The sequence below is a fragment of the Gouania willdenowi genome, chromosome 9 (assembly GCF_900634775.1).
Source record: "Gouania willdenowi chromosome 9, fGouWil2.1, whole genome shotgun sequence".
Classification (NCBI taxonomy): domain Eukaryota; kingdom Metazoa; phylum Chordata; class Actinopteri; order Blenniiformes; family Gobiesocidae; genus Gouania; species Gouania willdenowi.
This window is the reverse complement of record NC_041052.1, coordinates 16,707,520-16,735,360: the sequence shown is the minus strand read 5'-3', so window position 1 is coordinate 16,735,360 and position 27,841 is coordinate 16,707,520. Positions and strand designations below refer to the sequence as shown.

General features: G+C 38.4%; 2 protein-coding genes and 1 long non-coding RNA gene across 3 annotated transcripts; 2 read left to right on the top strand and 1 right to left on the bottom strand.

Annotated features, from left to right (window-relative positions):
- Positions 1–23: 23 nt before the first annotated feature.
- Positions 24–12,706, top strand: LOC114469595 (protein phosphatase 1, catalytic subunit, gamma isozyme). Its single transcript, XM_028457242.1, has 8 exons — positions 24–147; positions 326–391; positions 3,649–3,780; positions 6,021–6,251; positions 6,363–6,467; positions 6,799–7,022; positions 8,194–8,328; positions 12,093–12,706. Exons 2-8 carry the CDS (start codon positions 337–339, stop codon positions 12,180–12,182), a joined length of 972 nt encoding a protein of 323 aa, XP_028313043.1. The 5' UTR covers positions 24–147; positions 326–336; the 3' UTR covers positions 12,183–12,706.
- A 2,018-nt stretch (positions 12,707–14,724) lies between these two features.
- On the top strand, positions 14,725–27,348 carry pptc7a (protein phosphatase targeting COQ7 a). Its single transcript, XM_028458410.1, has 6 exons — positions 14,725–15,190; positions 19,451–19,630; positions 23,931–24,129; positions 24,835–24,958; positions 25,424–25,553; positions 25,744–27,348. The coding sequence occupies exons 1-6, from the start codon at positions 14,989–14,991 to the stop codon at positions 25,800–25,802; spliced, it is 894 nt and encodes a 297-aa protein (XP_028314211.1). The 5' UTR covers positions 14,725–14,988; the 3' UTR covers positions 25,803–27,348.
- LOC114470295 (uncharacterized) lies at positions 20,771–24,937 on the bottom strand. The gene is made up of 3 exons (XR_003674857.1): positions 24,808–24,937; positions 24,433–24,542; positions 20,771–20,851 (listed from the first exon to the last, which is right to left on the bottom strand). It is a non-coding gene; the product is annotated as an uncharacterized LOC114470295 (long non-coding RNA).
- Positions 27,349–27,841: the final 493 nt, after the last annotated feature.

Below are 27,841 nucleotides of genomic sequence, written 5' to 3'. Positions count from 1 at the left end.
CCTGTAGGGGGCAGCAGTAGCCTGCCTAGCTGTGGCTGCCTCTTCAAGGTGCGGCGGAGGGAAAACAGACGGGAAACCGTCGCTAGCTAAAGGCTAGTGCGGCTTAGATATTAAAGTCCATATTACTGAGCATTGCCGGCAGTGGAGGTAGTTTTTTTTTGTACTTCTGCGATGTACGAGTAGCTTACCAAACAGTTAGAACGAGTAGCAGGTAGCCGAAAAGCGTCTTTAGTGCCACCCGGGAAACGAGCTAACAGCTAATAGCTAATGCTAGCAATAGCGCTGTCGTAACCTACATTTCCATCACAGCCTGTTTTGTTCACAGCACCGTCCGAGATGGCTGATGTCGACAAGCTGAACATAGACAGCATCATCCAGCGCCTCTTAGAAGGTCAGTGAAGCACACTTTTTAATCAAATATACGTGTTATTGTCACACAAAATCTCTGTCGGATCATATTTAACTATTATTAGTCGTTAACACTCGACGTAATAGAGGGTGTTTGGGATTAATTAATAAATAAATAAAAGAGTGTGTTGTGGTTCAGTTGGATGAACGTTGTAAAGGTGAAGGACATCAGACTGCAGTAAGAAAAACACACTGTGTTCCCATCACTGCGCATCCTGGTGTAATAGAACGAATGGTTCGCGGTTTATCTGGTGGCTGCCTTTACAGTCTGCTATTTTTAATCGGATGGATGGATATAGATAGACTAGGGTGACATTATTTAGATTAATAAATAAATAAAAAAGGATACTTGAGCCGACCGGGGGATTCTCAAAAGCACTCCTTTTTATTCAATATATCCTGTACCGGCAAAACACAATATAGTAGATAAGTACATTGTTATTCTCTGTAAGGTTTTAATATATATATATATATATATTCTCTCTTTTATAACAAAGATTAGAAATAAAATCGGAAATCAGAAGTGACTCAAAGTATTAACCTTTATTTTGCATTAAAATTACCTGTTTTTGAAAAGTCTCACATATATCAAAATCTTTAAATGATGAAAATAATAAATAGACCAGATGATGTACAAGGAGGGACGTGTTCACTCAGTGTACCTAAAGGAGAAGAAATAAAAGCACATGGTCATCAAAAGGAAAACAAAAAGTGATGGAGAGAAATAATTAGATGGACACACACTGACTACATGCAAAGTATTGTGTATTCGCTGCTCAAACATAACACAATGTTACACTATTGTAAAGAAAGCATCTTATGAAACATTAAGCCCAAACACACACACACACACACACACACACACACACACACACACACACACACACACACACACACACACACACACACACACACACACACACACACACACACAGTTTAAATTAACAGACTTGTTACTCTGTTCCAAAAGCCTCCCCACACATTAAAAGCATTAATTTATGTAAATGAATGTACACAAAGCAAAGACTACCTACAGAGAAGCAGAACCACATTTATCGCTTACCTTAACTTCCAATAGGCTAAGTTTCCTCCTTCAAACTCCTCTTTGAACCTCGAGCAAGGTTTTAACATCAGAACGGTCTTCCTGCTGATGTTTTTAAATAAAAAAAACATTATTTAGTCTTTTGTAATCCTTCTTGGATTTTAGTCCTCCCGTCTCTTCTCTCTTCCTCTTGTCTGACAATTTCGTCAAAACAAAGCAGCATCTTTGATGATTTTGTCACGTGTGAGTAAAATGATAGAGCAAATATTGGCTGAGTTTCAGTCGCTTAAAGTAATGTTTCTCTGCGATACATTCAGGGTCCCTGGGAAATCCAAACATTTGATTGGATTTGTAAAATCAATAAAACCAGACATAAGATAGACCGTAAAAAACAGAATAATTATAAAAGACAATTTATCAGAAGTACAATAATGTTTACCAGAAAGAAGCCATTTTTATAACAGTGGGACCACAAACTGATTTTGTCAGCAAAGAGCAAATATGAGCATTAATACAAGAAAGAACAAAACGCTTTGTGTAAGTCTTGTCATTTTGTGTATTATTATTATACTAAGACTTTTGTCTATTTTTGTTGTTTTCTGGTTTTGCAGTTGTATATTTTTCTTGCTAATTTATTCACAAATGTTTTAAAATTCTCAGGCAATAGTTTATTTTCATTAGTTTCATTTAAAAGTTTATGAATGTAAAAAGTGGCTTCTAGATGCACATTTTTTACAGCATTTCTTTTTTTTTCTTCTCACTGATGAATTGCTGTTTTTCTTTTCTTTTTATTTTTTTTTAAATAAAAAAAGGATTTGCATTCAGACACAGGAGACAAATTTACCTTATATGAAACCTGCTGATGATATCTGTAAACTATTAAGTTAGAACTAGGGGTGTCCTGATCCGATATCAGTCCAATATTAGCCTGAAAACGAATATTGGATATAGGATTCAAATTTCCGGATTTTTTTATTATTATTTTTTTAATTCATTGTTTATTTATCTATCCATCCATTTTCAGACCCACTTGTTCCCGTTTTTTCAGGGTCGCGGGGGTCTGCCGGTGCCAATTTCCGGCTCTCATTGTTTCTCATTGTAGAATACTGTAGATATTATGTAACAATTGTTAATAAATGGGTCCATTTTTCTCATACCTCATACTGTTGCTGACTATTGTTCTCTGTTTGAGTAACATCAATTGATCAAGCCTTTTTTAACATTCCACATTACAAAATAAGAAATGATTTTTTGTTTATTAAAGAAGAGAGAGAAAGAAGAAGGAAAAAAAATTCATATGATTCATGCTGATATCGGATCGGTATCGGCCGAGACGCAAGGATGCAATATCGGTATGATATCGGAAATGGAAAAGTTGTATCGGGACAACCCTAGTTAGAACTGCATGGTGAAGGGCCAAAGTAGAAGCATCCTTGCTTGTGTAACAAATGCATAACGATACAAAAAATAAACAAAAAGGTCTAATTTAAATTATGTATATTATATACAGTTTTTCATATAAAATAAACTAAATCAGCAGCTCAACCAAAGTGCTTTTAAAACATCTGTTAACATTCCTTTTACAGGGTTTGTGTATTTTACCCTTTAAATAATCAATCATTAGTGACGTATGCATTGATTATAATCGATTATATTAGAATGATGATGCTGTGAGATGTTTAAACATTATTGCAGAGACCAAGCAGACGAGTCTCAATAATTCATAACAGTGGATAAAAATTAGTTCACGCTGCGATGAGCTACAGCAGATTTAACTTCACTGACGAATCAAAGATTCATGTGAAGGAAACTGAATGAACTGCAAGTAACACAGCATCTGTGAGGGAAACAACATGTCTCTGTTGAGAACTGGTAGTCACTAGATAATATGACAGGAAACCAGTAGTTACATAACACCAGTAGTGCCCAGTGTTTGCACTGCCATCACTTTGTGACTGTTGGATCTTTCAGCATGTCTTATTAGGTTTAAATTTAATATTTCTGGTTTTACGTTTTTCATCGTTTCTGCTCTTTACGTAGTATTTATCTTTTTTACATCTTGGTTTACTGTGCTTTTATTATTGTTTTTGTGTGTTTTGTTTTTACTCTGTATGTACAGTACATATAGGAACTCTGACTGACTGTAAATCTAATCTATCTCGGGATACAAATAAAGTTATGTTGACTGTGTTTTGCAGTTAGAGGCGCCAAACCTGGGAAAAATGTCCAACTGCAAGAGAACGAGATCCGAGGATTGTGCCTGAAGTCCAGGGAGATCTTCCTCAGTCAACCCATCCTTCTGGAGCTCGAGGCCCCACTCAAGATCTGTGGTGTGTGTAAAAAAAAAAAAACAAATCAACACCCTCCATGATGATTGGTGGTTCCATAGCTCACTAGATTTCGCTCCTCCTTTGCCCTATCCCATAATATTCAACATTCTGTGTGGAACCTGGGAGTAACACTTGACTGTGAACTTTGAACAACATATTTAATGCTGTCAAAACATAATGTGCCAGTTTTCTCTTTAATGGAGATCAGGAGCAGGTCATCCATGAGTTTATTTCATGTGTACAGTACTCAGAGCTGTGTAAAAACACCTGTAGCTCATGTTCAGCACACACACAATGTACTGTGTAGCTGCACTGGTTTTTAACAAATGTGCAAAGTCATGACCCCATCAGTTTGTTTTTAGCCTCTTATCACTGGTTACTGGCAAATTTTAGGATTAATTTCAAAACTTTAGTTTTCCTGCTCATGTTGTCTAATTATGGTGGTGCTTTTAGAGCATTCTATTGGTCTGGACCAGATCATATCACAGAGTTGTTTAGTCCTTATCACACTTACTGAGTGAGTCTTCTTTATTCAACTCTTTGCTTGGGTTTAATTGGATTAAAAAACGAAATTATATTAAAGGGGACATATCATGCTAAATCCACTTTTTTAGCCCTTAAATGCATTTTGTTGTATATTTAGAGTGCTTAGAAGTACAGAAAAAATCAAATAAGTCTCTTCAGGTGCTCCGTAGATATCTTTATATTCTGTTTTGCTCATATTTTTCAATCTGTTTCAATTTTTCTATTCTCTATTACGTTTTTTGAACTATTACATCACAGTATTTGCAGCGGAACTGCCAAATTAGTACATCAACTCCAGGTCCAACACTTCGAGCAATCCGCCATTTTTATTTCTCGCTTTTATTTTGTAGTCCAAGCTCAAGGATGCCGAAGTTACGAGAGGAGAAATCAAAATGTTCAGTTGTTGGATGTAGTAACCCACATGCTTCATTACACCGTCTCCCAGCATCAGAACCTTTTCAGAGTGCCTGGTTGAGTTTTATTTTTCACGGAAATGTACCCACATCTGTGGGTAAGGTCATTTTTGTGTGCGCGAAGCACTTCAAGGATGACTGCTTCTGCAACCTCCGCCAGTATAAAGAAGGATTTGCCGAAAGACTTTGTCTGATTGAGGGTTCAATTCCTTCTATCTTTGGAGACGACGAACAGAGCACTTCGGTAAGCTGTAAATAACGCTAAAAAGTGTGATGATAAGACGTCCCTGTCATTGTTTTGTTAGCATTAGCAGTTGCACCATCTTCAGACTTCATATGTTAGCGCTGTGTGCTCGTTTTAGATCCTTGATGATATGGCCTACGTGATTTAATTTAAGTCTAAAGTTTTCATTAGTCATTTCATTTTTCCGTTTTTGTCTTTGAAAAGACTGTATTAAAATGCATTTCGTGATGTTAGCTTGGCGCTAGCGTTAGCTCGTTGCTTGTGTTAGCTCACTTGTTAGGGTTCTGCAGGTTCATCATCTTCATTTTCATCTCGCTTCGCTGGGTCCGACTCTGGCTCGAACATGTAAAGCTGGATGGACAAGTCTTCCGTTGTTGACATTGTGTAAATAACGTGTGAATAAACTTTTTCTGTGCCGCTACATAGCCATATCTCTTCTATCAAACTACAAAAATGGCCGAGCAGGGTGGAGTTGAATTGAGTGTCACCTGAAGAGGGGGCGGGGTATGGAGTGTCTCATTTGCATTTAAAGAGACCGCACCAAAACGAGTTGCTCTCAGAAGGACATCAGAAAAGGGGCCTGTGGAGCTATAATAATGAGGATTTCAGACCCAAGCATTGCAGTTCCGCTTTATATAGACCACAACTGTATGATTTATATGTAAAAAGGAAGGATTTAAAACCATGATATGTCCCCTTTAATATTCCTTATTTACATTAGAAAGACTTTCTTGAAAAATTGGGCACACGTACAATAGAACACGTGCCAAACTCTGAGAAAAAACAGGTTTAAGGAATGCATGGATGATCAAAATAAAATATCATCTAGATCAAGATGCAGTATGTGTTGCTAAACTTTGTTTAACTGTTAATAGTAGGTTGCTGAAATGATCTTTGGGAGTTTACAATCTATTGGATCAAATGAAGCATATTAAAGTTTGATATTTCTACTGTAGACTATTGCTACTGATCAGAATTTAGTAATATGAGATGAAATTAATAAATTGATGTAAAAGTTTGAGTTGACCACTGCCATTTTTGTGAATCTCCTCCTGCAGGGGACATCCATGGTCAATACTACGACCTGCTCCGGCTCTTTGAGTATGGTGGCTTTCCTCCGGAGAGTAACTACCTGTTCCTGGGCGACTACGTGGATCGAGGGAAGCAGTCCCTAGAAACCATCTGCCTCCTGCTGGCTTACAAAATAAAATATCCAGAGAACTTCTTCCTTCTGCGAGGAAATCACGAATGTGCATCGATCAACAGAATATACGGTTTCTACGATGAGTGTGAGTATCCACTGCACTCTACTAAGAGTTTGTAAAAAAAAAACAACAGGTTTAGGGTTTGTTTTTTAATGAATATTGGTTAATTGTGAAATTTTTGTATTTGCATTTCAGGTAAAAGAAGGTATAACATCAAACTGTGGAAGACCTTCACTGATTGTTTTAACTGCCTCCCAATTGCAGCTATTGTGGACGAGAAGATCTTCTGTTGCCATGGAGGTTAGTTTGTGCTTTGACCTCATTTTTGTAAATATTAAGTTTTCAAACATTTAAAGTGGCAAAAGCAGTGTTCTTACTCTGTAAAATGTTGCGATAGGTTGTTTCTTGCTTTTCTTGTACTAGTTAACTGGAGTTCCTTGAAAATTAGGGTAACCTCATTGTCCTTTTTAGAGTAAACCGATTTCATGTCCAAAAAGTAGTCCATACCTCACGTCAGCCGGTCTGTCCTCGTCCTTGACTATCCCTGTCTATGCAGTTTGTGGCCTCGTCTACACACTGACCTTGTTATCTGCGTGTTTATTTGTTCTTTGGCTTCGGTGCTCACACGCAGGTCTTTCACCCGACCTTCAGTCCATGGAGCAGATCAGACGCATCATGCGTCCAACGGACGTGCCGGACCAGGGCCTGCTGTGTGACTTGCTCTGGTCTGATCCGGATAAGGACGTTCTGGGCTGGGGCGAGAACGATCGGGGCGTCTCCTTCACTTTTGGCTCAGAGGTCGTAGCAAAGTTCCTGCACAAACACGACCTGGACCTGATCTGCCGTGCTCATCAGGTAACCCTTAGATCCTGTGTAAATACTGAGTTATGGAGACATAAACTTAGGAAGTCAATAAACTTTAAAAAAAAAAAAAAAAGGGAAAAAAATCATACGGAGTAACTGTGGGGACTGAGTTCAATGAGGAGACCCAAAGAAGTATGAGTGTTAACCAATTTCAAAACATTTAGTTTTGACAAACACAAAGAGGTAAATTTAAAGTTGAATTAAAACTAAAATTGCCCTCAAATCCATGAAAACATGAGAAACTATGGAGATGAACAATGCAATGATTGCCATCACTGATTTCTAAATGAAAGCTGACGCATGACTCAGTATGACTGGTAGTGTGATTTTAGTCACAGGGCTTCTTCATACTTTAGGAGAACTGAGAGCTTTGTTCTCTCCTCATAAATCAGTGCACAGAATTATATCTGCTTTGTTTTCTTGAGTTTGTTAGTCTCCGATCAGAGCTTTGATATGTGATGGCTTAAATCTAATGTAGGCGTGGTTTGTGCATAGTGAATGAACAGCGTGAGCTGAAGCATGCAATCCATTCTAACTTATTAAGATAACATAAAACAGTTCTTATCTTGTATCTTTTAAAGCAGAAAAATTTAGCCGCATGAATTGGTTGTACCAGTTACGATTCGTCTAATGTACTAACATCATCTTGTGACTCAGGCTGGTTTCTCATTTTAACAACAGATGCTCTAAAACAGTGGTCCGCAATCTCCGGTATGTGGATCAGTACCGGTCTATTGACATTTAGGTACAGGGCCTTAGAGAGAGGGGGAAAAAAAATGCAGAAACTTGCGTACATACGCCCCCATAAGATGTTCTCACCTCAGTGCAACAACAGGATGTACAGTCACTGACTAAACCACTACGTTCCTGTTCTTCAATTCCTCCACAACCCGGACAATGTTCTTGTTTAGTAGCTGAACGTAGAAAAGTGGGTGAATCATGTGGAGGGTAAACTGATCACCACCGCTATGGGTCACAAAGCAAGACCCCTGCCATGTGGGAGTCTATGGATTATATTGTAAAGTGACTAATGGTATAGTATTAGAAGTGTTAAAACAGGTGTATCTTCACAGTTAGAGAAAAATTCAGAAATCCCTTTGTACTCATTAGTGTTCCTTAAACAGGTGAGCTCACCTTCTCTGTTTATGGTGTCTTTTCACAGGTTGTTGAGGACGGCTATGAGTTTTTCGCAAAGAGGCAACTCGTCACTTTGTTCTCGGCGCCTAACTACTGCGGGGAGTTTGATAATGCCGGCGCCATGATGAGCGTGGACGAGACGCTCATGTGCTCCTTTCAGGTAACCTTTCGGTCTTATTTTACACCAAAGAAATTCAACTAGTTGCCTCATTTTAACTGTTAAGTCAGTCATCAGGTAAAAGGACACCAGTTTCACCAAAACACCATCTATTGTTTTTCACTGAAAAAAAGTCAGTGTTAAATGTAAAAAAATTAAATCAATAAAATAACCCGAAAAAAATCGATTCGGCAGTATCTCGCGATGTTACGTTGCGTGATTCTCGGATCAATTCTAAATACATCCATATATATATATATATATATATATTTTTTTTTTTTAACCTTTATTTAACCAGGAAAGTATTTTCCACTGCAGGAGACATTGTAAATGCACAAAGAACCTGGGCATGTTGACCAGCTGGTGGTTTTTCAATAAAATCTAAAAAAAAAAAAGTACTAACTTTCTGCATTTATTTGTTGTTCTAGGCCAGGGGTATTCAATTAAAAGTCACCGAGGTCCAGTTACTAGAATTTCCTCCAAGTAAAAGGTCCGAACATTTTCATTTCAACACACATTTTCATATGGTTTCGATAATATTTATTGTCAATGCAGGAAACCTTTAACAGAGTGAACTTGTATAGTAAACTCGCTCTTTTACCATAAATAAAAGTAGTCCTGCAGGCAAATAAATTTAAGGCCTTTTTTTCAAGAAAACAGAAACCTCAGAATAAAATAAATAAAACAGAGCCTAATAACCATTTTTTCTCTTAAATTAAAGGAAATAATAAATAAAAAGTGGCTCTTTTAGGGACAAAACAAGAGCAAACAGAGCACTGACTACATTTTTCTTAAATCAAAGAGGTCCCAGCCTAAAAAACTGACAGGTCAACATCTTAAGAACATAATAAATAATAAATTGCTCTTTTAGGGGGAAAAAAATGAGAACAGAGCTTGGACATCACCTTTCTCTTTTGATTGTTCTTTTTCTCTTAATGAGAAAAATGGGCATGTGACTGCCCTGCCAATGATTTAAATCTGGGTTGGAATGGAGTCAGGGCCATCCTCATGCAGACATGTAAGTGACTATTGGTCAGCCTAGAACGGTACTTGTTTTTGATGATGTTCATGGTGGAAAAGGCTGACTCACAGCTGTAAGTAGATCCAAACATGGTCAAGGTGTGCAGTGCTACTTTAGTTAGACCGGGGAACACACTCTCAGACACAGTCTGTAGCCAGAAGGTAGCAGGGTCAGTTGCCTCAAAATGCTCTTTTAATGCATCATTTCCTTGCAGATCAATCAGCTCAAGCTGTAGAGATCCTGCATGTGCCCACTTGAATGTCTGTGTCACCTCCTTTGAAAATCCTCTGACTTCTCTGATCAGGAAAGGATTCTGAATTAGCAGGAGGAGCTGTGGCCCAAGGCAGAAGCTGTTGAACCTGTTACTGAAGTTTTCAATCAGCTTGTTGATGAAGTCAACATAGGGAGAAACATCTCTCTCACCCTGCATCTGTTCCTGCAGTTTTGGGAAGTGTTCACACTCTCCTTCAATATCTTCTTTGAAAATGTCCAGCTTCCTCTGGAAAGAGCGAACAGCTGTCATCAAATCAGCAACTGAATTGTTCTGGCCCTGCAGCTTTAAATTGAGCTCATTAAGATGTGATGTAATGTCAACCAAAAAAGCAACCATATCCATCTTGTGCTCATCTTGCAGAAACAGTGAAAACGGTGTTGCTCTCTGGCTCTTGACCTGCTTTAAGAAAGCTTCTATTTCTTTTCGAATAGACCAGAAACGTCCCAGTGCATTGCCCTTACTCAGCCACCTTACATTGTTGTGCAGTAGCAGGTCATTGGCATTTGCCTCAACATCTTCCAGGTATTCTCTCAGGAGGCGATGCTGAAGGGATGAGGATGCCCTAAGGAAGTTGATGAGTTTCATCACTGTGTTCATTACTTCAGCAAAATGTTCTGATAGAGTGGCACACAGAACAGTCTGATGGATGAGACAGTGGTAAGCAATAAGATCTGGGTTGTCCTCTTTCATCCGGGACACAGCCCCCCGCTCTTTTCCCACCATGGCAGGGGCACCATCCGTGGTGACAGAGACAACCTGCTTCAGATCTATGCCCCTCTTTGTCAGCATCTCTTTTATTGCTGCATATATGTCCTCTCCTCTTGTGTGTGTTTCAAGTGGTGTTACACCCAGCAGGTCCTCACAGAGCTCCCTCTTATCTTTGTGAAAAAATCTCACATACACCAAAAGCTGGGCATTATCAGTAACATCTGTAGATTCATCAATTGCCAAAGAAATGCATGGTGCACTCTGAATGGCTGCATCAAGCTGTGCCAATACATCATCTGCTAATATTTCAGATTTTCTGGTTGCTGTTGAAGCTGACATCGGGATTTGTTTGATTTTTTCACACATCTCGTCTTTTTGTTTCCCCTCAAATAATGTCTCAGCAACAGCATTTAAGCACTCCTTCACAACTGTCCCATCACTAAATGGTTTTTTTTGTTGCCCCAAAATCCACGATACCTTTAGAGAGCATTCGTTTGCACGTTGCTGGGCTGTAAATGTATGCGTGATGAGTCGGGTAGACCTGTCATACTGGGCTTGCAGTTCGGTTATTTTGCTTGCCCTCAGCTCGGACTTCAGGGGAAAACTTTGCTCAAACGAGCTGTGCTTTGTTTCGTAGTGCCGCTTCACGTTGCCACTTTTAATTAATGCGACGTTTTCGGAGCATATGAGGCACACTGGTTTTGAACTGCCTGCCGGAAGAATGAACATAAACTTCTCCGTCCATTCATCTTTAAAACAACGGTTTTCCGCATCGACCTTCCTTCTTTTGGAACAAGCCATGTCTCTTCCTCTCTGCTCTGGTGCGCCGGCCGTGCAGGGTAAACAAAGGATTTGATTGGCTCAACGGAGTGAAGCAATTGCCGTATTGACTCGAGTAGCAGCGCCCGCCGTCTATAGTTCAGACCGTCAGAAAAAATGCTCCATGAAAATCGTCTATTCTCGTAAATTTATCAGAGATTGGTCACGGCTCACGGGTCCGGACAGAACCATCACTCGGTCCGAGTCCGGACCGAGGTCCGCCATTTGGTGATGCGTGTTCTAGGCATATACCTCAGTTAAGTTGCACTAAAGTCAAAGTTAGTTTAAAAGCCACAGGCAGATTGTATGTTATTTTTTTATTTTAAGTTGTTGGCACATGGCATGTTAAATCACAAAAATCACCTTATACTTTAATATCGGGATATATCGTATCGTGACCTATGTATCGGGATACGAATCGCATCGCCAGATGCCAGGCAATACACACCCCTAGTAAATAGTACTAATTACATTAAGGTGATAAAATGTGTAAAAAAGATACCATTGTTTCCTCTGTTCAACATTTCTAAATTTTAAACTGCAGGCTTCAGTGATTCATGATTAACTTTGACGATCAGCAGGCTGCTAAACAGCACCCAGCAGTGCTCAGTGTAACAGTTATTAGGTTGTATCACATTATACATGTATTTGATTACACATTAAATTATTATATTAGTAACGGCTGGAGCGGTCCTTATTTCTTCCCACAATCGTGTACGCCAGTTAAACTTGGTTTAACCGCCGTGTTTGTCCCGACCATCAATTGTAATTGTTTGTGTTCAGACCAAAAATAATGACCATTTACAAATGAGCTTAGAGACGAACCCTGGTGCAGTTAAAGAAGCTCTGCGACCCATGAGTTGACGCTTTTTAACCTAGTGAATCAGAAAAACTAAAAGAGACGGCAAATGATCAAAGTCCCATTATTTCATCTTGTTTGTGTAGATTTTGAAACCAGCGGAGAAGAAGAAGCCCAATGGCAGCCGCCCTGTGACACCGCCTCGCAATATGGTCACTAAACAAGCCAAGAAATGAGCGGCGGGCAGGAGTTTGTCTCCTCCAATCAGCTCCTGTGTTGGAAAGGAAGTGCTGCCAACACTGAAATAGATTTCTTCTCCTATTCGATGAAAGCTAAATATTTAGTTGTTTGGTCCACAGGGGTAATGTTGAAATGTCACCTTGGAAAATTAAACCTCAGGTGTTTTGCACTCCATTTTGCAGCTAGTCTTTGCCACATAGGACTGTTGAATTGAGACTAATGTCAAACCAATACAGCTACTTCTGCACAGGAAGGCCTTGTTTAAAGCTGTGCACAAGTTTTCCCACTTTGTTTTATCTGTTTTGTTCTTCTTCATGTTTCTCTCACTGTCTGTAATTAATGGATATGAAACTACAGGAGGTTGAAATTAGGAAAAATCTATTGTCAGTACGTCATATGTCGACTGTTCACCACATCACACTTTTAAACCAGTCATGTTGTGCTGACTGACCTGAATAAAGAAGCACTCTGTCATGTTTAAATCTTTCTAATAAAGTTTGAGTGTATTTTAGGGGGAAAACTGGCATCTGAATGTCTTCATTAACGACTGATTTTTTTTCTTTTTCTTTGAGCTGCTCTCTCCTGTCATTTATGGTATATCAGCAATATAAACACTTTAATTACTGACAGGTTAAAGGGAAATACATTGTTTACAATACCTCTGTGACAAATTGCTCACCACTTTTATGGCATTCGTAATAATTATATTCAGTAAATCCTTTATTGATCGTCACCTATTCCCTGGTCAACAAATCTTATGTTGCAATGGTATCGGCACTTGGTGTTTCCTCATTTTAAGATGGTTTATTATCAAGAGATTTCAACATCTAATATGGACTTCATCACATTGAGGTTATAATCATCAGCAAAATAATGTGATTAAACTCTTAAGTTTTGCTGCTAAGAGAAAGAAAATGCAAAATAGGATCAAGTCGGCCCTGCGATGGACTGGCGCCCTGTCCAGGGTGTACCCCCGCCCAGAGCCCAATGAGAGCCCGAGATTGGCACCGGCAGACCCCCACAACCCTGACAAACAGGAATAAGTCTGAAAATGGATGGATGGATGGATCAAGTTGGTGGAAACCTGACGAGTGTGGAGTGCGTTCTCAGTCTTTCAACTATAAACACACCTTGACACATCCACCTGCTTCCTCTGCACACTTAGCCTTACACGTGACTGCCCCGCTGTCAGACAGGTAAGCAGGAGAAGAAAAATAGAGCACGTTTAACAGATTTGAATTTAAAAACAGTAGGAAGCAATACTACCCTATGCATCGGAGGTTTTGAAAAAAAAAAAAAAGTTATATATTATGCAATGATAAATAGCACTAACACACACACACACTGAGTATATATGTATGTAACAAGAAACTGCCAGGGTTACAAAAGAAATGGAATAATTTCACATTTGTTATCAGTTGATTTTACTCGTCTTTTTTTAAAAAAAAATGTATTCACTTAAAGAAGAAAAAAACTGTTGGCACCAGATAGATTATGTTTAAAAAAATAAAGACTGAGAAGTCGCAAGGCCAAAAAAACTCAAGGGGGAGATAGATTGTAATATTATTTTCGTGATTTTATTTGACCCCACAGAAGGTCCAGGGTTTGATTTGTGGATTAGAACTGAAAACATTGAATTTCCTTTTTTCTCTAATCTGAGGCGCCAGGGAAAATGTATTAATGTAGGTGGATATGAAAGATGATTTATAAAAATTTTCAAACTTTGTTGAGGAAATGTTTACAAATGTATCCTAAAAATAGTTTACTGATTTATTTCATGTAACAGAAGCAACTTTAAAATTTTATCCATGTATTTCTAATCTTAATATTTTACTTTTTATAATACATTATTTCACTATTTTTATTCATTTATTTAATTTGAAGGTTTTATTGGTACACAACAAATTATAACTAATTATGTCATTAGAAATAAAACCGAAATAGCCTGTGACTAGTCGCAAACTCATTGTTTTGACTTTTTACAGAAATGTCAATGCATGGAAGTTGAAAGATAATGGGTTTTATCATTACTGAAACAGAGATAACTTTTTATTATTATTATTATTATTATTATTAACAACTGAACCATTTGTAATATGTTACATCTAAATCAATGCTTACCAACCATGTATCATTATTTTAATGAAAATTAGAGAATGAAGCGCATATTAAAGTAAAAACATGAATTCCCAAAATACTAAGACAAAAAAAAGACTAACAATTTTTTTTTTTAAATGAAAAAAAAAACAAGTAAACAAGAGATGATAAAACAGGATTTTTAAAAAGATATATGCAAACAAAGACACTATAAAATCGAAATATATAAAATTAAAAATAATTAATAAATACAGACGTTTTCCTGTTTGAACATTTAAAATAATAGTAAATATCCAGTGGAATTGTTTCCACGTGCAGGTTTATAGTTGCATTTCTTCGAAAAACGATAAATATAAAAATCCTCGCGCAATGTCCATATATGGATGCACACGTTGTGTAACAATTTCTGACGTCAACGCAGTCACAAGACAGTAGGCGGGGCTTAGCAGCTGCTGTTACGTAGAGTCCCGACGGGCACGCACACGCACACTGACCATGGCGGGACACCCGGACGATCTACTGGCCCTACACTGACCTTTCTGCCGGACTGCGAGGCTCTAGGGGTGGGCTTTTTCACAACCAGGAGCCGGTGGTCCGTCTATGGTTGCTCTGCGGCTTGTTGTTGTTGTCGCGGTGCGGCGGCTCGCAGCGCGGCATTGTGTGCGTTCAGGTCGTCGCTGAACCGCTACGCCGGGCGGTTCGGCGATGTTGTCGGTGCTGTCCTACGGTCGGCTGGTCGCCAGAGCCGTGATTGGTGGACTGTCGCAAACCGACGGCCGCGACTATAGCCTGGTGACGGCCAGCTGCGGCTTCGGGAAGGACTTTCGTAAAGGAATCCTGAAGAAAGGCATGATCTTCGGGGATGACGCGTGTTTCATCGCCCGGCACCGGTCTGCAGATGTCCTGGGTGAGTTTGTAGGATTTCTGGGTCTCAGAGCAGTCTCATTATGTTAATATTATTTTAAAACTAATTCTCACGTTTACATGCAGTTAATATTAACATGCATGAATTTTTAAAGTGTTTAAGGCCCTTTTTAAACGAAACAACATAACACAATGAAAGTAAACATTGTATTATTTGTGTGGGTAAATGGTCAGATAGTTCCTGATTTTAGTCTTGAAGGTCTACAAAGCAAGGGTGTAAAAGTAGAACTTTAAATGCAGCATTATGACAGTCCTCGTTTAAATGAAAAAGGCTGTAAGACTAAATTCAAAGAGAATCAAAGCCTCTTGAAGTAAAATCTAATGCTGAACTAATGTTACTACTATTGCCATAATTCTCCAAGACAATCCCCCAGACAACACAGCTGTAAAACCTTCCTAATGGGTCATACCCTTATTTTATCCGTTTTTATTATCAACATCCTTTATTACCAAATTTAGATTCAACATCATCATGACCAAACCTTAAGATATATGACAATAATATACATTGCAATGATTTTATGACTAATACAAGGTTTTTGTACTACCAATTGTTAAATCATTCTTAATAAGTCCTCAAGTATGTAAAATTGGACAAATGGTGAGTAAATAAAGTGATCCCTGAGCTTCGAGTTGATCTAAACAAGGACTAATTGCCAGATGGGGACATTTGTCAGGATGGTCACTAATTTTAGCCAAGAAAAAGTTAACATTATGATAGATCTTGAATAGAAAGAAAGAAACGAGAGAGTCTAGGATTCTAACTATTGCTGAAATAGTGCCACAATTGACATATTCGTTCAAGAAAATAGCCCAAGCGTCAAAGTACTCACTCCCCTAAACAATACAGCTGTAAAAGGGGGAAGGGGTAGATTAGATTGAGTTGATGGGAACATAGATTGATGGTTTAATGGGACCATTTGTCAGGAAGCCAGATGGTTCCTGATCTTAACCCATACAAACCACAAAGCACAGATGCAAAAGTGAAATGTAAATTTATGACAGACTTCCCATGCATGTAGAAACGTTTCTTGAACAAATGGAGGAAGGGGGTGTGATTAAAGCGACCCCTTAAATTTGATTTAAACTCATGACAGAACCCAAATAAACACTTAAATTAAAAGGATTCATCAAAAAGACATAATTTGAGAGAATCTGGTACATGTTGTTGATATAGTGCCTTAATTACCATTTTCTTGAAGATACAATATCTAAAACATCAATGCCCTAGATTAATTGCCAAATGGGATTATTAGCCAGAGATCCCTAATCTCAGCCTGTTTTCACACCAAGAGTCATGGACTTAGTCGCGAGTGTAAAACTGATCATTTTAACACCTTGATTTGGCTCAGTTTGTTTTCACACTGAGTTGGTTTTTTTTTGGTTTTTTTAAGTTCCAACCTGGCGGGAAAACCCTGTCAGTTACAAGAACTGCACATTTGAAACGATGTTGCTACTTGTAAAGATGGGAAAAAGTAAAATAAAGAAAAAAATGGTGGTTTATTATAAACCGGTTTGAATTTATATATGAAATAAAGTTTACTTTATTCTCACATGCACACAATGAATTATCTGCATTTAACCCATCCCTAAAGTGGGCAGTCTGTAGCACCCAGTAGCAGTTGGGGACGGGTTCAGGGCCTTGCTCACTGGTCCACAACAGATTTGAACCTTTAGTTAATTTTGCTTCTTCAGCCCCACTGCCTGTCTACTACAACCATCAACAAGAAATTCCTGTTTTAGGGTTCCTAGTTTAATTGTGGGATGTTTGTTGTGCACCATTAAATAAGTAAGATAATTTGTAATAAAGAACATTATTTCTTTTGCAAAATAAAAACAACAGTAAAACAGCTATATTCTTTGAATACTGGTATGGCATTGTCTCACACTATCATGTGTTTCTGGCATAATTTTGGGAAGTTTGCCATCTCGGTAATTAACATAAAATTAGAGGAAAAAATGGAGATGGCTATACCTTGAAACAAATTTTAGAAAAATTTGAAGCGGATGATTGGAGGCTTTAAGCATGAATTAAAAATTGAATAATGAATACAATGTTAAAGATTTAAAATTAAGACTGTAGGGTTAACTTCAAAGTGACAAAAACGCATGAATGCTCATAAACCCTAAAATAAAACGGGTAATTGAACCCAAAGAAACATCCAAAGCAAGAATAGTCTAACAAAGATGATCTGACAACCAACCAGTGAGTCAGGGTAAAAACAAGAGGAATGCAATAAAACCAGCATATGGTTTTGTTTTGGCAAAGCATCCAAACCGAGAAACAATGAATAAAGGATCAAAAGCTCACAAAGAAGATGGAGACTAAGAACAACCACAGTCTGAGGTTTGTCTCTTTCCGTCTGCATTAGTTTGACAGTTGGGGAGTACGTTGACATGTTTGTTTAGATCTGTGTGTGTTTTAGAAAAGCCCTGCAGCTGTAGAAAGCAGAACTGAGTGTAAGATGTGTGTCTAATTTGTCCCTGGGTTTTGGCGCGATGTGCAGGGCTCATGTTAGACGTCCTTGTATGGTCAGCAGAGCAGGTTCTGGATCATTGAGAGGAACACTACACAAGTTTCCTCGTGGGGAATATTTTAGTCATGACTCAAATCACCATTGGGATAAACTTATCTAAAGAGTGAAAGAGAACGAAGTGCAGTTGTGGAGGAAATGTTAAAGGCTATAAACTTTTATCACTTTCATTTCAACAATTAGGTAACCTATTTTAAACACTTCCACATGCAAACACCTGTGTATGCATCACTGAGGATTTCCTAAGGTAAAGAAAGGGTTTGATATAAAGTTGTCCAGATCTGGAAGATCAAAGTAAAAAAACAAAACAAAACATTTTTAACAGTATTGTGCTCTAAATCAGATCAGATAAGTATTGCATGAAGTTTTACCTAATAGTTGATATCAGCTGATGGCCAATATCTAAAGCCAATTTTGGAAGACGATATTTGGCCGATACGCTTTTTTTTTTTTTTTTAAAGCACATTGATTATGAAAGACAATTGAAACATTCATGATATAAATGTATATATTAGTAATTAAATTAAATACAACAATATTACTCTTAACATTTATTGAACTTTAAATATACCCGTACAAGACGGGTAAGTAGTAAATCACTTAATGTAGAATCATGCCAGGAGCAGTAGTAGATCAGTGGTGTCCAACCTGTGGGCTGCGCTTATCTTAATTATGTATTTTTCTTGTCCACTTTAAAAATATGAAGCTATTTCGCATGCCTCACCATACTCTCATCTACACACATAGTGTTATGTTACTACTCCTAATGATCTAGGCTTACATTGCAGCTTAGGTAAAGGAAAAAAAATTACGTTTATGTTTAACATTAAAGTGATTTGCTCCCTTTTAAAGAAATATGCTATTGTCACAGAATGATTGATCAACAAAGTAAACTAAATAAAAAAAACAGGAGGAAAAAAAACCTTATCATTGAAGTTAATTTTTGGACATGAGGGCTTGTAACCAGTCTGTTCTTTTGGTGCATGTGGGTGAGTGTTGCTTATCTTTGATGCATGTCCAAGCCAAAAAAAGATTGAAAACCAGTGCTATAAAAGGGATAGTGTGGCCCTCGAATTTCACAACTATAATATATGATGTATAACTTAATGAATAATTGTTTTATTGTAATTCTAACTGCTTTTAACTCTAATTTTTCTGTGACAATCTGAATCAAGAGTAACATTTCCCCTTTGTGAAAGCAGAATTCATTGAAGAAGCTTTGTTTGAAATTTAATTGTACTAATGTATGAATTGAAATTACTGTTACGAGTACTTTTGGACTCAGTTTAAATCTACTTCTACTTTCCTGAATGCAATACCTAGCTGTTCTTGTTAAGTAACTTAGTGTTTGTGTAAAGACATTAAATGTCCTGTGAGCCATGGTAATGCTCACCTTTACATTATATAATGCCACATTGCGTTTGATCAACAAAGGAAATTGCCAACCAAACCCATGTTAGGAGCGGGAAAGATGCCATTTCCTGTAACAATAGATTTGAAAGTCTACTTGTTTAGTGATCCTGGGGGCCATGGGCGAGTGAATAAAAGGCTGACGACAATTGGTTAACAACAAGTGAACTCACAACATGAGACATCATGCGTTTGGTTATTATAAATAGTTTGTCATTCAACTATATAGTCATGAGCTGTCTTGTATTATCAAAATGTTTAAATTGAAATAATTTTAGGAGTGGTACCTCTGTTTGCAGGAGTGGCGGACGGCGTTGGAGGGTGGAGGGACTACGGCGTTGATCCCTCACAGTTTTCTAGTACGCTGATGAGGACATGTGAGAGGCTGGTAAAGGAAGGACGCTTTGTTCCAAGCAACCCAGTAGGAGTCCTGACGACCAGCTACTACGAGCTGCTGCAGAACAAAGTTCCTCTGCTGGGTGAGTCGTGCCCACCTACATGGAGATATACACAAGACAATATGTGAGGCTATATTACAGTTGTTAGCTTAGAGAACAGTGCTGTTCTTTCATACACAGCTGGTGGTTTTATCCTGAGGGTAAACTGCAGCTCCTGTTGTCCACTGACCGAAACATGTTTCTCTCCATTTTGTTTGACCGACTAAATGTTTTAACTAGACCCAAATAATCTTACGGTAAAAAATGAAGATGACAGCTGCAATTAATGGTGCTCCTGAATATTGAAAAATATCTCCAAGTCTTTCTCAGCTTTTTTTTGGACTGTGCACCGGCCACTTCTTATTCCTTCCACAACTTGTCATTTTGTGTATGTTTCCATGTTTGAATAAGGAAACTAGAAGATGAATCTTTGCATTCCATGAATTGCAGATAGTAAATGTGCTGCCTTCCCCTGAGACTGTGAACTAGGGCTGCACAATTTTGACAAAAAACCTAATTGCGATTTTTCTGACAGATATTGCGATTTTGATTCCATTTACGTTTTTTTTTTATATTTTATACATTTAAATGAATATGCGTTTAAATTCAATTTTTTAAAATTCATTTTTTTTAGAAATTTTAATTTTTTTCAGAAAATATTAGTTTTTAACTCCTGCGAGGAAACAATACTAATTAAAAAAAAAAAACCATAATTAAACAAATGTATGTCAAAAATAAAGTTCAACAGTAGATTCAGTTTTCATTGTTCGATCCCGTGATTCCATCAACGTGGATTTTATAGGGCCCTAGTGTAGTTGCTAGCGCACTCAGAGACTCGCTGTAGCACAAAAAAAAGAGAGAGAGAGACTCGCTGTAGCGCATACAAGCGTGTGTCCTGTAACCATCACTGATTGGTCAGCAGCCCAGGAAGGCAGTTTTCGACAATTCTGATTGGTGAACATATATATCACTCCAATGATGGAGACAGAAAAAAAACCTCCAGCATCCGAGGTGAAAACACTTTAATATCGATGCGATTAAGGTTAATCGTTCAGCCTTAGAAGGAACTCCATACCAGCAACCAGTCCTATATGTTCAGAATTATTAGGTCAGCTTATATATATATATATATTCATAATTGTTGGAGACTTTGCAAATATAAAGATGTTGTAATACCGTGTTGGGATGTAGATTGGTTATTGTGGCTGTGCTGAACTCTGTCCTCAGCGAAGAGCAGAAACAATGGGAACATCTGCATCGGACCTGAACAGAGGAGCAAAGGAAGGAGTCCTGATGACTCATGATTTCTTTAGAGTTTGATGGCTGAAGTCTTGTGATGTTTACCTGTGGAAAACAAAGCACAAAGATGCAATATGAGAGGAAAGCTAGTTAAACTGAGGCAGCCTGAGGCTTTGGACAGTGCAGTTTTAATGGTGAAACTTCCTCTTTCTCCATTTATCGGTATATTTAAGCTTTTCAACTCCAGCCCTTGAGTCTTGGTCCTGCATATTTCAGATGTCCCAGACCTGAATATAATATACTGTATATATAGATTTTTTAAATTTGTTTTCAATCAGCTGACATTGCCTTATATGACTCATCCCTTCAATCAGACTTGTGGTAGCAGGAAAACATCTGATACATGCAGAACTGCAGCTCCAGGGATTGGAGTTAATTAGCCCTAAAATGGAATGCCCTTGAATGGAAACAATGTTTCTCTTTTAGCAGCTAAACGATCATTGCTACAAATAGTTTAGGAATGTAAAACCCCACATCTTCAAGGAATCATAGGATCCAGGATCTGCTGCAAATGTCTCGGTTCAGAACCACAGCATACCTTCAAACTGAAGCATACAAATTTAAATAACCTGGTGTGGGTTTTCTCCTGTTTAAAATGTGAGAGTTAACAATGCATTATAACTTATCTACATATATTTTTTTATTACATTTATTTTTATTCTCCCTTAAGACAATTTGAAGAAGATTGCTAGTGGAGTTAATCAAGTAGAGCTGTTGAGGGTGGGACATCGAGACGTTCTTTCACAAACTCCGTATAGCAGCTTTAATGATGAAAAGTTTATCTGAAAATAGAAAACATATTAGATGGGTTGGAAAAGAATCCAGAATAATAAGACTTTAACCACTGCATTCGAGTCGGTCTTCATTCAGAATCTCTGCTCAGATTCTGTAGCATTCCAATTTCTCTGTGGTTTCATGATGACTTCCACCATCCGGCCGGTCCTGGTTTGGTTGTTTCCATCTCTTCACTTTATCACAGGCAGAATTTTTGCATCATGACTCATACAGATCCGCTGGTTAGGATAGAGAACTCCCCTTGTCCTGATACTCTGCTGTGCTCGACTCGATTTAAGCGTCTCCATTCAACAGTGATCACAAACACACATCAGATCAAAGGGCGGCAGCAATAATCGGTCCCCTGAGGAGCATCAGTACTTTTCCAGCAAGTTATCACAATGAAGCAGGAAAACTGTGTGGGGATTCTTCTGAGTGCATTTGTTCAATTATTTGTGATGTGATTGGTTATGTTTATCCTATTTGTGTGCCAATGTTTCTTTGTGTTGTGTTTTTTGTGTTTTCTCCGATTTTTCCCTTGTTCCCTTTCCTCGTGTTGTGATATTTATTTATGTTTGTATTTGTTGTGTGCATGTATCTGCTGTCTTATATTTTTGAGTGTATGTCAGTGTACTACAGTATTTTTGTATAACTGTCCCAATGTTCGGTGCTTTTGTGTCTTGATGTGGTTATAAATGTTAACCATGTTTATTTCTCAAGCAACATCACGCTGTTTGTATTGTAACATTTGCATTTGTTTCACAAATTTCTTCAAAACTTAACTACAATTACACAGTTTAGGGACGAATCAGCTTCACGTTTTGAAAAGCACAGTCGTACTTTAGACCGCTTTCTATCAGGCATGCTTGCTATGTTGATTGAACCTGCAGCTAGACATCATTACGCTTTTGCGCGTGCAATGGTGTGTTCCATCCGGCATGAAAAACACCTAATATGGATTTGACGTGAATTGGTACCTGGTAGCACTGAAATAAATTGTCCGGTAGTTATAACATAACCAAATTTGGTACTCATCCGTAGTTTGTGCAGCGGCTGTTTCATATTCCATTCTATTGGCTGCTTTGTTTTATTATGAGTGCAGGTTTGTGTGTGTTTTGTTACTGACAGTGTCTCCAAATGAGTCTTTGCATCATTTTTGTGTGTCTTTGAATTTTCTTTGTGCCTATCAGGATTGATTTGCATTGTCTTGCTGTGCTATTTGGTTGGATTTGCATGCGTTTTTATGTTGGACCTGTGTCCTTTTTGTGTATTTTTGTCACTATCACTATCGTTGCTGTGTGTGGTATTTCTATGTGATCTTTGATTTCTACACAGTTGTCACTGTATGATTTGTGATTTTGTGTGTCTGCAGTCGGTGAGAGTTGCAATGTTTCTGCCTGTGTTGAAATCTTGTCCGCCCTTTGTGTATTTTTTGAATGGTGATCAAATTAGTTTTTCTAAACTTGTGTGCGTGATGCATCTTTGCCTGTGGCTGATTGGGTATGTCGTCTATAGGTTTTATGGTGCGTTTTCGTCCATCATTTTGTGTTCCATTTTGATAATTTGTGACTGTTGGGTTGTGTTTCTTCCCTTTGAGCTCTATGTGCTTTCTGTCTCTACTGTAGCTGAAGCAGAGGTTAGGCAGTGACTCACGGTGATATTCATGTGGTCGGGGAGGTTCAGGGAACGTTGTTTTGATGAATCATCTGCAGGGTGTGGCTGCGTTTCCTCCTTCCACATCGCCTGTGTTGTTACCTTACGGGTTTAGTTCAGTAATCTCATCAATGCCATTGAGACTTTTATCATCCCTTTAAAGTGAGCTCTTCAGCTGTGAATCAAAATTAAAAAAAAAAATGTGAGTTTCCAGAGGGCGAGCAGCTTTTTCCTTGCGCACACACACATACACATACACACACTGAGCCATTGTTTCAAACGGCTTTGGTTTGAAATGCTGGTAACTATTAAAGTTTGATGTGGGTGTGGGTGCGTCAGCATTGATTTCCATTATTTATTTATTTTATTGTTAATTGTTATTTTACTCTTTTGAAGAAGGAGCTATATTGTCAAGCAAAAATCACATTTATTAGTTTTGCAAGAATGTTTGAATTTGTCATGTTTTATTTAAAAGGCCTTCTTGATACAACATACCAGAACATTCTTTCCATACTTCATAAAAATTCAGCGGACCATGTTTGCATTTCAAAAATCCAAAAGCTTTGAAAAACTATCCTTAAAATCTACCTCTCTTTCTCTCTGTGTTTATGTGCAGGCAGCAGCACGGCCTGTATTGTGGTTTTAGACCGGCAGAGTCATCAGCTGCACACGGCTAATCTGGGAGACTCAGGGTTTCTGGTGGTGCGAGGAGGTGAAGTGGTGCACCGCTCGGATGAGCAGCAGCATTACTTCAACACGCCTTTCCAGCTCTCTATCGCTCCTCCTGGTGTGGAGGGAGCGGTGCTTAGTGACAGGTGAGTTAGTTAATAAGATAAAAAATGTTAACTTTGACAACTGAACCAAACCAACAGACTAAAGACAAGATGTGCACTGCAAATAAGTTTAAAACTCAATGACAAAAAAATAAACGCCCAGTTTTGTTTGCGTTCTTAGTAAATTGATTAATATTATTAGTATTCAATGAACCTGTTTATCATATGTGGTCGAGCTGATGGTGTTATTGTGGAGCTTTCTTGATTTCTGCAGTAACAATGCAGAAAAACACACAGACATAACAAAGAAGTGTCCATGTGACAAACTGCAGTGAAAGTACTCACTGTGCTCTGAGACGGTGCGTCAGTGGCCCTTGTGCTGCTCTGTGTTGTTGTGGCGCGACGAGACGTCAGCAGAGTGCAAGTCATATATTGGCTGATGGTCAGAGTCCTCGCTGGGGGGAGAATAAGTGTCAGCATCATATTTTCATTTAATGTAAAAACATAAAAGTGTGATTTAATGTTTTAGTATTTGTAAGAAATGAGGAAGACCTGAACACTGAGACACTGTTACAAACTTTAAAAACTTTAAAGCTTGTGCCACAAACAACAACTTTGGCTGTATTTATTGAGCAGAGAACCGCCCAGATAGCAACACATCAAATGTAGAAGAACATCCATACTTTTCTATAAACATGACAAATGAAGACATTTTCTCACCTGTATTTTTTCCATCTCTACCTCCAGCCCCGATGCTGCCGACAGCTCGTCCTTCGACGTCCAGCTCGGTGACATCATCCTCACAGCCACTGATGGGCTCTTCGACAACATGCCCGACTACATGATCCTTCAGGAGCTCAAGAAGCTGAAAGTAAGCCAAGAACACGTCCGCTGCTGGAAGCAGTGTTCATTTTGACTAAAATGCATCTTGGTTTTAGTGAAAATGTAGTTATCAGGAATATTTCAGTTATAGTCTAGTTTTGGTCAACTAAATGACATTAAGATTTTAGTCACACTTGGCTGACTAAAATATAAAGCTAAGAGTTTATGCATTTTTTAAAGCTTCAGTTACCATTTATCAACCATTTATGGGATGGAATTAAGACTTTTCCATGCACCTTCCTGTTTCCAAAAGTTGTATAGTAGATGCAGATTGTAGAAAGAAAAATATTATATATGCTTTGTCAACCACATTTTAGATAATCTCCCAATTACAGTATGTTATTCTACTAATTTAGTCAGTGTTTGTAAATGGAGTACAACAGCATGTGATGCCTTGGTTTAATGTACATTAACTACAGACTTGATAGCTGTCCTTGTTTTTTTTATTCCTCAGAACTCCAACTATGAGAGCATACAGCAGACGGCCCGCAGCATCGCAGAACAAGCCCACGATTTGGCCTACGACCCAAACTATATGTCTCCTTTTGCACAGTTTGCCTGTGACAATGGGCTGAATGTAAGAGGTGAGCATCCTCGAGTGTGAAGAGGAATGACCTGCTCATTAGATGTCACTAACTAAACTACTTTCTCATTCTTAAAACCTCGAGAACAAGAACCCATCACTCTGTTTTCATTAATTGTGTATAAAGTTCAACTGTGCGGAGCAATCCTGCTTCTTAAGGTCCAATAAACAGTTTTACTCTTTGTTTCTAGGAGGAAAACCGGACGACATCACGGTCCTGCTGTCCATCGTGGCTGAATACACAGACTAGTGTCCGTGTTGAACTCTGTCCAGAGATGTTCTGCTTGATCCTGCTGGCCAGGATGTGGGAATGATGCTCCCTTCACATGTGACATCCTCAGCATCTTTTATCAGTAGTAAGCGTCATCTGGGAATGTGTCAAGAGCGGCAGGAATAAGCAAATCGGAGGCCTGCGATCCAGCGGCTGTAGGATAATATCCTTGTCCAGGATCAATGCTGGAGATGAGGATCAGTCCTTCTTCTCAGTTTGAAAAGATGGACAGACAGGATAAGATGAGGTTGATATGAGTGTTTGCACCAAAGGAAAAGAATGTTAAAGCCTTATATGAGATGAGGGAACATAACAGAAGCATCGAGGCTTGATAACTGTGCTGATCAAACATGCGGATGTACATAGAGACATGGTGTAGTCGGAAAAAAGTGTGGTTGACTACTCAGAATTGTGTTAGCCAGCAGGTGAATGTTGTGTTCAAATAGATTTTTGTATAAAGAAGTAAAAAAAAAAAAAAAGTGTGAAAGCAGTGTAACGGATCACACAGTTGAGCGCGTGAAAGTTTAAACACTCTTCAGTAAATACAGTTAGTGTCCATCAGAACTGGAATTTTTAGAGAAGCATCTAATTAACTATCAAAATCTTTCTTGTGAAATCTGAAATGCAATTTTAAAGTTGACAAAAGCCATATAAAGTTCAAGTTTCCATAGCCAAGAAGGCAGCGTACAATGGTTTACAGTTAAAACTAGTGATGCATTGATGTGTTCATCAATGCCTTTACAAAATGATTAGTAAAGTTATATTTATATAATATAGTTTTATATTCATTATCTATGATGTGGTCTGTTAACATAAAATAAGTCATTTCTACTTTTTATGTATCATCTTCAGGCTGTACCATTAAAAACAAGATGTCATTAACATTTTTATAGAAAATGTACAATGACAGACGGAACAATGGACAGAACGACATCAGACAGACACAGAAGGACAGACAGTAGGACTCGTAGATGGACAACCACCCAAACTCAAAGAAAGCCTGACAGACAACAAATACACACACACACAGACAGACAATAAAATGATAATGGGATTTTTGCTGTACAATTTCAAAGTGCTGAAACGACCCACGTCCTGTGATCCGTTCCACTGCGTTGCGTTTCGTTTGTGGTTTTTTCATTGATTGTTTATATTTTTTTAGCGGCAGCTGCCTTTTCCATGTATGTGCAATTCACCTGAATGTACTCAAGTTTGTTACATGTAGGAACTTGATGTCTGAACACCTGTTGTGTCAAACCAACCCGTCCCTTTAATATCTCAGCAGCTGCTGCCTATGTCGAGCGTGAATTTGTGTGCGTTTCTATAAAGTGTGTGAGTCAGAGAGTGCATGTAATTGTGTATTTTTAGCATCTATGAAATGGATGTGAAGACTGCAGCCTTAAACGCACAAAATCTAAAGGGGCGTCGTGGAAACGGCTCTTCGCTGTTGGGAAACGGTCCGGAGACCAAATATGTTTTTGCATTGTTACAGTAGATTTAAAGAATTAAAGGTTTTCTATAACAAGGATATAGTTTTCATTCACTGTCACGTTCCAGCAGCGCACAAACCAACGACAATGCTCATTATTTCAAAACGACAGTTTTTCAGTTTAGTTTATTCCATTCATGTTGTGGTCCTAACCATTGTCATGTCAACCACCGCTACCTACTGGTCTGGAGTTTTAAACCTTCCAACTTCGTTTCTGCTTAAACCGGGTGAGAGATGTGGAAAGTTCATTTAGTATGCTTCTGAATCTGATCTACACCGGTGCACAAACCAGAACCATTACATTTAAAAGAAAAAAAGTGTCTGGTCCACATTTGATGTGTTAATTACAACGTGCCTTGTATCAGACGCCATTGATACTGGCTTTTTTAATCCCAGCTTTGAGTCTTAGAGTCCTTTCCCCACCTACGTCCTGCACTGAGCTGAGGGGAGAGTTTCTGATGTCAGAGCAGCCTTAATGTCGTTACGGAATTACTTCCTCACTGACTGTGTCAACCACAGCGTGTGTGTC